At 37.1% G+C, this 12,223-nt stretch overlaps 1 protein-coding gene across 1 annotated transcript; it reads right to left on the bottom strand.

Moving 5' to 3' along the window:
• Positions 1-9,968: 9,968 nt before the first annotated feature.
• On the bottom strand, positions 9,969-10,739 carry LOC129773576 (uncharacterized). The gene has a single exon (XM_055777203.1). The coding sequence runs from the start codon at positions 10,737-10,739 to the stop codon at positions 9,969-9,971; it is 771 nt and encodes a 256-aa protein (XP_055633178.1).
• Between the last annotated feature and the right edge of the window lie 1,484 nt (positions 10,740-12,223).

The raw sequence follows: 12,223 nt of genomic DNA on the forward strand, positions 1-12,223 counted from the left end.
TGCCGTTCTTCACCTTCCGGTCGATGGTTAGGTTCTCGAAGTATCGTTTTAGTACTCTGCTGACCGTGGATTGGACGATTCGCAGCATCTTACCGATGTCCCGATGTGACAACTCCGGATTCTCGAAATGAGTGCACAGGATTAATTCACGACGCTCATTTTCGTTCGACGACATTTTTCCAAATTTACGAAAAATTGACAGTGAAGCATGGCCAACGTGATCTGTACACTCTTATCTGATTATAAGCGAAAGCTGAAGATATAATTCCTAAAAATTAAATTTCTACAGCGTTTTTTCCGTGATGCAATTTGATGTGACACACCCTTTATTTCTCGAGTTATAAAATTTGGTTCCATTTGCTTGATCAGTTTTCAAGCTATGCAGAAATTTATGTTTCGTTTGTAGGGCACCTCTAATTTTTGGGTATGTTATGTAAAAATACCTCAGCTTTCAAGAAAATAATATATAGAAAAATATATATCGCCCTCTAGTCCAAAGCCATGTAAACAATAAAAAACAAATTCAATCAAAAATTACGAAAACAAAATCCAGTTTTTTTGCCAGTGTAACATTTATGATTTTTATTCCTATACGCGCAGTTGACAACTTAGTATTTACCCAACCCTAAGGACAATATCTTGACCACCTATCAAATCATCAAGATGAGGTTGTATGCGTCAGTTTGGTGGTGTAGCATTTCGGACGATTTTTGAGCACGATGCCGAAAGGTAAGTTGTTAGACGAAACTGAGTGGAGATTAATCGCGAATTGAAAGATATCGGCTTAAGCTTGATTTACACTAAAAAGGCGGTATAGGCGGGATTGGAATTTGCGAAACAACACATAGGGGAAGTGCGGGTAATACGGACAGTGGATGTAATATGGAAAGAGAGTTGATTCGTATAGTTTTGAATTATCAATTTTTTCTGTTGATGAGCTGTTGTTGATGAATTTCAATTTTTTCTGTTGATGAGCACCCGATCTACACGTTATTTTATATATTTATACCATCCTAAGGTAAAAAAAAGGTAAACAAAAACCGAAAATCATACATGATTCTCCATGTGGATGTAATTTTGTGTGGTTGAATATCAAAATTCAATTTCCTGATGGTTATATTTCGGTTTGTGAGTTAACACATATTGTAAAATATTTGGCCGATTGAGAAACTACATTTATGTTTTGGAAGGCATGAGTTTCCAAAGATATAATTGAAGTTCTTCCTAACGTGTGCGTATTATCCCCAACTCCCCCAAACTCGATAGCGGAGTGGGATGAGGTGATTTTTTCCTATGAAAAGAAGCTCAATCTTGATGGTCTTGACTATTGTGCGTATTATTGACATGATCTTCGAAAAAATCCTCAAATGAAATTGAGCAGGAACTTTGGAGGAGGCAGGGAGGAGGGGAACGCAATATTTTGGTTTGGAGTTCATTGGAAGTTGAGATATCTGACGTATAAAATTTCATACGCTGATACAGTATCAAAAATGGAAATCATTTGAATATCGAACAAAACGGTTTCATTTCATAAAATTCAACTTCAACAACCATTTTCATGATTTATTAGCACTTTCGTGTACTGCCGTTCTACGCATAATTGTCCCACGGTTCATAGGGATTGCCTAGAACATAGTACGGTTATGCGTAGAACGGCAGTGTATCGGATTTAGTATCACTGAGTATGGTACCGGAAAAAGCACTCCGAAGGGTGCAAACCCACATCACACTTCAAGCAAATATACGTCGTACATCGGTTGCAATACGCACACCTTCGTTGGGTACCAGTTGGATTCGTATTAATGAAATGGTTTATTCCGTCAAACCTAACTTCCGGTGACTTCGAGTGTTTAGGCTTGATCTGCATGAACTCGATCCTTGCTGGATTTATGTCACTTAGAAGTCCTTCACAGATAGCTCTGACTAGGGATTGTTAACTCGCTTCTATCGATACTGGTTTTACCGGTAATACCGGGTCATTTTCCATTACCGAATTACCGGTAATTTCGGTAATTTTTTTTACGCCATAAATAATATTTGCCTTTATGCCGCTTTGAAATATTACTCGAGAATCAAATATGATTCATGACCTCCGACCTACGACCTAAGAACTTCAGTTCAAAAAATCGCTGTTCGATCTGAAAACGAAACACAAGATTGAGCTTCAGCGATGAAGAACTGACAGCGATAAGAAATTGGTTGATGCCCTCGAACCAGTTCTGGTCGCTGTTGAACTGCTATTGCGGAAGAAAGCATCCTTTATGAAGCTGACGTCAGATTGCAAATTTATGCAGGAATAGCTATCGGAGCAACTATAGGAAATTTCGAAGCAGCTGCTCGAAGCCCCGATTGGAAGGATTGCAGAAAGACGTTCCGTACATGCAGATTTGTTCCCGCATATCAGGGATGGCCAAACGGTAGCCCTCGGTCTACCGTTCGCCCGCAAGGTACTCCTAGGCACGCGCTACCTGGTCTTGGATGGTGACACTATCCAAACGCAATGGATTAAGATGTAAAACTAGATATTTCTTCTTAAAAGTTTTCGTTTAAATATTTTTTCTCAGATTGTTAGTTATTTAGGCATATCATTTGTTAAATGACCAATTGAAAATGCTGGAAACATCCGGCATAAGGTTTCGAAAATTAATAAAAACTAATTTTTTGGAGGAACCTTCGATTTTGAAGACTGCGAATGCGAGTTTTAATGAAGTATTGTTATTTTTATTTTAAAACTATGTGAATGTGATTCAATTATTAAAATTTCTTTAATGGAATATTCATGGTTATATTCCTTTAAAGAACAACATTGATAAACGAGAAATAAGAAATTTCTGAAATTAAATATTGAATTATGAATAATAGAATTATTCTCTATTTTGCAGTCGGGTGAAAGCTGTCGGTATAATTTATCGAGCTGTTTGGTTTACTTGTTGCATTTCTGATATTTTGCTTTGGGAGGAAAATCCCAAATTCCGTTACAAAATATGCAATTTATGCGACTTAATTTACATGATAGGGGTCAATATTTCTGACAGATAGTTCTTATACTTCTCGGTAATTGAGTAGTATAATAATCATGTTGGATGTATTTTTATGGAAAATAAATGTTTTGAATCTTCAGAGGGGCAATTTTCTTAAAAAAAATCAACGATATTGATTGATGAGATTTTACACAAAATAAAGTATTATTAATCAATGATTTAGTAACCGATAATTATTTTTATTTTATAGAATAATTTATTATTAAGTTTTTATTAGTATGAGCTATTTTTTCCCTTCAATTATCCATCCTGTACTCGAGCATACGATCTCACAGACCGGGAATCAATAATTCTGTTCTGAATAGGCTGAATATATATAGTCATTTAATTGAAAGTGAATGATGTTGAAAAAAAACATATTTTCTGGAGTTTGAAGATTCAATTATTTTTTTTTTACTTTAATTAAATACCATCACACCTAGAAAAACACAATAGCAAAATTACAGTCTGTGACACCATGCGCGAATATACGAGTTATGATTTTGCGCGCGAGTACAGGACAGTTAAAACTAGAGATGAAACGGACATCCGGTAGCTATCCGGCCAATGTTTGCTACTCGACCGGGTACCGGATAGTGACAGGATATTACAAAAAAGAGTCTTATTAACTTAAGATAAATCATAAGACAACAATCAAACAAAAATTTCACAAGTAAGTAAGGTGTGATTACTGACATATCAGAAATGTTATTATGTTTTTAATGTGTTATAATTTTATTATATATATTCGCCTGTCATTTCTCTTAGTCTTGCATAAGCTTATAAAGGGCTGAGGCTCGTGGCTGGCCGGATATCTGTTATCCAGTATCCGGCCAAACCACTATCCATTTCATCACTAGTTCAAAATTTGTTTTATCGTCTTGTGCTACATTCAATTTCTAATAACATTTTGAGACAGTCAACGTTGGTAGACCGCAGCCTAACATTTGAACAATTAGTCGTCCGTAATGCCCAAAAGTTTGGCCACCCTGTCGTAAATGAATAATCATTCTGCTCGTGATCGTGACACAATTAATTATGACTTTGGCGTCTTCAAGCAAACGTCACGGACTGCATTGATCAAGCAGGCATTTTAAATTATTCCTGATTTGATCAAATTTGACGATGATGATATTGATTCAGTAGCTGGACAACAGGAGGAAAAAAATCCACTGAATGATGCGAAACCTGCAGTTGAGCATCAAGGAAAAACTTGAACGACGATTGCAACAATCAAAGGTATCAACGTCCAGCCCTAGCTCGATGTTTATAATCGGATTGATGAAAACCCTCGGACGAAAGTTTTCGTACAGAGGGCATCAAAGGCAAATACATGACAATGGTATTCGGTACTCTTCGTACTGTACGCCTAACATAATGAGATCCGATCTAGATTAGTAGACGACAGAATTAACATTCTCTGTGTCCTTAAGTTACTTTTACTTTAACCAACAAAAACTTGCAAAATGTTTTTTTGTAAACTACTCATTCTAAATAAAAACCGTTTCTTCAAGAAAATTGGGTGTTTTAAGGTATGTTTTTACCGGTGATTTACCGGTTTTACCGGTAATTAAATTTTCATTACCGAATAACCGGTAATTGAAATTTTGGCACGGTAATGCAATCCCTAGCTCTGACGAAATTAATCAAAGGTCCATTTCCATGATTCATGCCAAAGATTGACAACCCCACCGTTCAGCACAAATCGGAAAAAGGGCCAATACTACTTCTTATTACGGATGGTGCAGCCTTCTTCAAGAAGGGCCAAACTGGTAAAAAAATTATCTATGTATACGTAACTTTCTTCAGCAACAATATCTTTGCTCAAATTGGACACAACCTTCGATCCCAATGGTTCTCCAGGGTAACGATCAGTTTTTCCTACAAAGTATATCAATAAAACATTATAAAATGCATATAAATCTAAACATGTGTTTTACCTTCATACGGGATAAAGTTGATGATTTGTAACCAAAACGAATTGGCTTTCCTCGGATTAATTGCTTCATAGAGTTCCTGCCGTAGTAAGGCTCCATAGCTTTGTCGATAGAGAAATATTTTCCCAACGGCTGTCCCATTTTCAGAAACTTGTCAATTACATGTTCAATCAAAGGTCGAACCTTGAACAATTTGTCGGGCCCATCATTAAGTAAATTGTCGTTGAAATGCAGATATTTTATGATTTGCCCAATATTATTGGCATAGCTTTTGCTTCCCAGTAGAACCGCTTACTTGGTTTTTACGTATCCGGAAACGAGCACAATTCCTAGAAATTTGTATATTCCAGTACGGTCACAGGGAATCTCCTTTTAGCAGTGCGTACTTATTTGTCTCTGTGGTGATTAGTCCGACGAAATCTGTGTCAAATAGGTAATGGAACATTTGAACGGCAGACCATTCATGTTTCGAGCAGAGATCACTAAGATAAGGTGAATGTCATTCAAGAACAACGGTTGCATCTGCATCCGAATTTAAGGTATTTTTTTTCCCAGTGTCTGGCTCTCCGCTTCTTGCTGCTGCCCGAGGAGCATTCTTGTGATTGGCTTCGTTCAATGTTGCTCTCGACATGCACTTGTTTGCCAAAACCGGAAGGGCCGTCCCCCGAGTCACTATCTCCAGCATCCACATCGCTGTCTCCACCGCTTGGGGGCACGATGACAAAGTTAATATCATTTTTGACACTAGATTTTCGAAAGCGTCTTCGTCCAAATCAATCAGATAATTGTACAGCTCCTCCGGATTATCGGGAAGTTGATATATCCTATTGAGGAAAAAATATACCGTAGTTGCACAGCCTATGAAATTTCATACGCTCAAAAGTAAACATAGATTTGCGGTTTCATAATTTTCTTCGGATTTTTTGCTAGATATCATTTTTACACTCGTCTACTAGTGTTGTGTCACAGATTTGAGCAATTTAGAATCCTTTAAGATGTAAAACTTAGAAAAATTTATGTTTACTTTTGCGACTCCATTAAACTCGAACTTTGCAAGCTTCAGTACACAACAAATCAACAAAAATGGCAGCTAGAATGACACTGACACAAAAAACACTCTTAAATTGTCATGTGGTATCATTTAACATGCGCTTAACACTTTAGATTCATCAAAAACAGTTTTTCAAAAACGGACATTTTTGCGTATTAAATTTCATACGCTGGTTAATGGGTTGGGGAATAAGTTCGTAGCGTTGCTTTTATTTAAACAAACAAAAATAATTATGTAAATAAATTAATCAATTATATACAAATTCACGACAGGTTTGGTAACCGTTCTCCTTCAAAAGTGATTTGAGACATCCTATATCAAATTAAGGAGGAGCGTGTCATCGACGTCAAAGCCGCCATTTTTGAACTTTGCAAACCGTTTTCGTGCTGTGGATATTCTCCATACACGTCACAAATGTCCCGGGCTGCTTCGGCAGCTTTTTGACCTCGATGAATAGCAAATAAGAGCAGGGGTCGAAAATGTTGATTTTTGCCTACTTTGTATTCCATTTCTAAACCTCAAACAAAAAAACTCTGCAATACAATTAACATAGTTTTGTAGAGCAGAAAGAGTTCTATCGAATGAATACTGACCTTTTGCCAAACAGCAAATAAATCGTTTAAAAATAGAAGAAGAAATATAAAAACGCTTATTCCCCAACCCAATAATATGCATCATTTAACACGCATGCTCAACATCACAAGGAAGCTTAATGACATTTTGATTTTCATTGAGTGCATATCAATGCAGATTTTATGTCCAATGAAAGCTGTGCACAGACAACAATAATTTAACTGCATCCGAAACTCGATTAATTGCATGCCATCATAACATGTTTGGAGCATTTCACTTCCACCTGGTGCGATAAGAGCGAAACGTAACGAATGCTACCAATCGAAAAACTGATAAATCTGTCGAAATTGAACCGTTAAACATAGCTACGATCACTTTTTTTTTTTCTCTATTGGCTTATTGAATGCTAATAGAGTTACCGCGCTGCTTTTGACTGGTGGAGTTTTTGTTTACATCATAAGACGGTACAGAATAATGATCGATAGTTAAATCGAACCGCAAACGAACACCGCAATGATTACGCTCTAGTCACAAATTAATAATGCGAGAAAAATGTTTCGCAAATAATTAGTCCACACCGCCGAAGTTGAGCCTAGTCTAGTGTAATGGTCAAGTCTGTTGCAATTGGACAATGCATCCGACGGTTTGCTTTCTATTACGAGAACTGTCTTCAGCGGTGGATTTTTTTTCTTATTTCATCAGCATTTTTTTCCGCGTTTGCCGTAAAATATGATCTTAATTTTGGATCAAATTGTGCGAAGCAAACGCGCGCCAAAGTAAAGCAAAAACAAATGGTTGATGCACTACTTAAAATAAATTTTCTCGAGATTCCCCCGATTATGGCCCATTTCAAAATCGACCTGCCGTGTGGTATATGAGCCGATAAACTGATTTACTGATACTGCAACAGCTTTTTATCTGTTTCCATTTTCAGCCACTAGTTATCAGCAGTGTTTGCCTGCGTGAATGAACTTAACCTGCGCGGTTTTGTGTTAATGAATGATGAATGTACGAGCAATAAATAATTCGTTAATTTGCAGAGTTCACGCGCTGTACCGTGATTGAATTAGCGTAAATTATGTTCAGTATCCGAAAGTTGATTAATATCGTTTGACTTTGTTTTTGTGTGTTATCCATTTCATTATTATACAATGATTTCTTGGTGGATGCCGAGTACTTGTGGTTACCGAAACCGAAAGTAGACTGTTGAGAAGCGTACACAGGGTGTTTTTAGAGGCATTGAACATTATATTGAAAATAAATCCAGATAAATGACAATAGTTCCCATGCATTTGTTTTTATTCGAAGTGTCATTCTATGCCATTTGTATTTAAAAATGATTCGCTCCATATGGCTAATTCCGAACAGTTTCAAATAATGAACACTTTATAGTGTGTAAATTTACTGGAAACCCTGACATTCCTTGGGATAAAAACTTCATTGTAACTTCATTTACATGTATCGATACAGCCTATTATTTATAATACTAAGTATTTGCAAAAAAGTGATCAAAACCAATGATAAAATGTTTGCGTTAGTAAATTCCATAAAAAACAAACATCGTTAGTTTATCAGTTTTTGTCGTTGTTTCAACCATTTCATTTGCTGTTTTTATGTTAAATGCTAGAAAAGGTAAGGTATGGTACATAAATGGATAAAAAAATTATCTTGATTACAGAGTACAGAGGAAAGACGACTTGTTCGGTTGACGGTATAATTCAATCTGATTTTCGGTCCAATTTATTCATTTCATTTCGTCAAACAAATGTAGACTACACACTTATACACTAATGTTACAATGTTTCCTTAGGTTAAATATTATTTTTGCGGTACATGTTTCTTTTTAGCTGTTTTTTATTCATTGTTGTGTCAATTATTTCGCAGTGCTGATTGTATATACGCATCATGCGATTGATAGGGGCGTTATTTGCATAATTTGTTCTGGATGTTTTGGTTAGAAACAAAATTCGTGTTCTTAGTTGACGCCCAGGTACATAGAAATTTAGTTTTTCTAGTAATTCAGCTGACTGTACTCGTTGCGAAATTAGGTCATTAACAAAAGAAAGCATTGCAAATTCACGGCGTTCTTTTAGTGTTTGGATGTTTATGAGCATGCAGCGTGCTTCATATGAAGGAAGTGGAAATGAGGTCCAGTTGAGTTTACGAAGTGCAAATAGAAGAAACTGTTTCTGGACTGACTCAATGCGTTCTTCATGTACGACCATATACGGGTTCCAAACGATGTTACAGTATTCCAGAATAGGCCTTACATATGTAATATATAAAAGCTTTATTGTGTATGGGTCCTGGAAGTTATGTGAGAAGCGGTTGACAAAACTTAACACACTATTCGCCTTATTTATTACAGAGTTGTAGTGTTCTATGAATGTGAGTTTACAGTCCAGGACGACGCCTAGATCTCTAACTATTTCACATTTTTCTACATTTTGATTTCCAAGACATATTACAATATTTGGTACATGTTTTTTTTTTGCTAAATGTTATAGAGTTGCACTTTTTCACATTCAGTGTTAGTAGATTTTTATCACACCAAGTAAGGAATACATGTATTTCGTTTCGAAATGCTTCGATGTCGTTTTCATTTCCAATTTCCGCGAAAAGCTTCATGTCGTCGGCATACACAAGTACATTGATATGCTTGAGAACGAAGGAGATGTCATTAACGTACAGAATGAAAAGAAGAGGACCAAGATGAGAGCCTTGTGGGACTCCCGAAGTGACTTTTACTGGATTTGAAAGAGAATTTTAAAAATGAACAATTTGTTCACGGTTTGTTAGATAAGAATTGAGCCAGTTTAAGAGTCTTTGTTCCATTCCTATTTTCTGCAATTTGAAGAGTAGTAATGGAATGTCGATGCGGTCAAATGCTTTACTGAAGTCAGTGTAAAGAGCTTCTAGATGTTTGCCATTTTCCATTGCACTCAAAATAAAAGTCACAAAAGCCAACAGATTAATTGAAGTTGAACGGCCTTTGAAGAAGCCATGTTGCATACACGTAATTCTATTCTTTACTTGTTGGAAGACCTTTCAGTTGACTATTGCTTCGAATAATTTAGGAATGCAAGAGATAATGGCAACTCCACGATAATTACGTACGTCAGATTTAGCGCCTGATTTAAAGATAGGTACCATAAAAGATTGTTTCCATTTTTCTGGGAATATTCCAGTTTGTAGTGACATATTGAAAATGCAATGTAAGGGAAGGGTGAGTTGCTCAGCCAGGATCTTTAGGAATATAGGTGCTATTCCGTCAGGTCCTGGTCCTTTTGTTCCGTCTAATTTTTTTAGTGCATGTCATATTTTATTCAAGTACTTAGTAATACATGGTAACTACGATTGGTTTGCTTGTTGACACCCCTCCTCAAACTAATTGTTGCTCTGAGTTTGTGGAAAGATTCCAATATTACAACAAAGCTTCCGGAACGGTATCGCTGACAAACCTTTCGTTAGTAGATCAGCTTGTTGCTCGCTTGTTGAAATATAGCAAATTTCTAGCTTCTTCTTGGCCACACACTCACTTACATATTTGATCTTGACATCAGTGTGCTTCAGTCGTTTTGAAGGTCCAGTTGACTTCATAATCGCAATGGTCGACTGGTTATCTTCATAGACTAATGACGGCTTTGCTTCTAGCAATCCCAACTCATTCAGGACCTTTTGAATCCAAGTGGCTTCACAAGCAGCATCAGCTAGAGCAGAACATTCAGCTTCGGTCGATGACAACGATACGGTGCTTTGCTTTCTGGTGCTCCAGCAAATCGTAGCTTCATACAGCTTGAACAAGATTCCTGAAACTGAACGCCTATCATTCACATCAGTAGCCCAGTTTGAATCCGCAAAACCAACCACCTGACGAATGGGAACCGATGACCTCTCATAGACTAATCCATGGTCTGCTGTCCCACGTAGATAACGTAACATCCTTTTGGCGTGCACCCAATGCTCTTCAGACGGATTACTCTGGAACTGGCTGAAATAGTTCACCGCTGCACTGATATCCGGACGAGACGTGACCATTAAATACGTTAGGCATCCTATCAGCTCTCTGTATGACTTGTTCAGCTTCTTCTCGGCTTCGCTCTTCAGAAGTTGAAGTCCAGCTTCCATGGGAGTTGATACTGATTTGCACTGTTTCATTCCGAAACGCTTTAGAACCGATCTAGTGTAATGTTCTTGGCTTAGCCGCATACGTCCCGCAGTATATCTCGTTCAATTTTAAAGCCCAAGAAGACTTCAGCTTCACCCATGTCTTGCATTGAAAACTCCGACTTCAGCAGCATCTTGATAACACCGATCACAGAAAGACTTCGGGAAATTACGAGGATGTCGTCCACATATAACAACAGGAAAAACTTCTCGCCATTTTGCTCACGGTAGTATAGACAACTGTCGTTTTCACACCTTTTGAACTTCATCCGAGACACAAACTCGTGGAATCGGTCGTTCCATGCCTTGGAAGCTTGCTTCAAACCTGAGAGAGAGGAGCCAGCTGAATGACAGATAGTTTGTTTTCTTCTTATTCTTCTTACGCATCATCATCAAGAAAATTCCAATCTGACAATTTCAATCAAGCATGTTGTTGTCATTCATTTATGAGAAAAGTGTTCAAACTTGACGTGAACCTTTGTTTGTGAGTATTTTTGTGCGTTTTTATCCCCGATTTGATTTTTGACGTAGGACTGCGTCTAACAGGAATATATGGGGGGTATAAGAAGGATCATGTAGGAAATAATAAAAGATGTACCAGGCCAGCCCACATCATGGCTTCCAGCAGCAGCTTTTGATAATTTCGATATAGGTGTTCTAAAGAATTATTTCGATGATTACTAAAACAATATCCGAAATAAGAAGCAAACTGTTTTTTATGATTTGTTTGTCGGTGGAGATCTTTTGTGAATTTATGGGTGTTTTGGTCTCATTTGTGACTTTTTCCGATCTTTGATTCAGTTTCCGCGAATTTTTTTCATTCTTTCATTCATTCTTTCACTGGTTCCAGGTTGATCTATTGCTGCAAGCTCAGTGAATCGATTTTTGCAATGTGGGCGATGATTGTATATTCTCCGATGCAATTTGAATATGCAACGTATGTGGAATATATAAAATAAGTGCTAATCTTCCAATTAAAAGAGTCAACATTGATTTCTCTCAGGTGCATTTTGATGGAATTTTGTTTGTGTCCGATGGAAATAATAGTAGGTTGACTAAAAAGGATGCTGTGTCTGCAATTTTAACAGGCAGTGATCACGATTCGGATGAAGATGAGAATTATCCTACCAGTCTCTCGTTATCTTTGCCATGATATTCCTGCCCATCACTGATGGACCATTCATATGCAAATTTTAAATTTGACATGCAGCTTGCTAATCAAGGCAATAGTATCACTGAAGATCCAATCGAATTGACCGATAGTGAAGGTGAACCAATTGGTCTTGTCCACAAAACTAAAAGGGTCAAGATTCTTTCTCCCCTTTATGTGTGATTTAATTTGTATACCATTTCCCATAGACAACATAACTGTCGCTTCCAAACAGTCTACATAAATGAAGCGCTCACTCTGCTCTCCCTCACAACACCCACTTTCCTTTTGTGACATTGATGAGTGAACATTGTTTGTGTGAGTG

This window comes from Toxorhynchites rutilus, chromosome 3 (assembly GCF_029784135.1).
Source record: "Toxorhynchites rutilus septentrionalis strain SRP chromosome 3, ASM2978413v1, whole genome shotgun sequence".
Classification (NCBI taxonomy): Eukaryota; Metazoa; Arthropoda; class Insecta; order Diptera; family Culicidae; genus Toxorhynchites; species Toxorhynchites rutilus.

Excerpts from the sequence above, each read along its gene's own strand:
- LOC129773576 (XM_055777203.1), bottom strand. The coding sequence starts at position 10,739 with ATGAAACAGTGCAAATCAGTATCAACTCCCATGGAAGCTGGACTTCAA.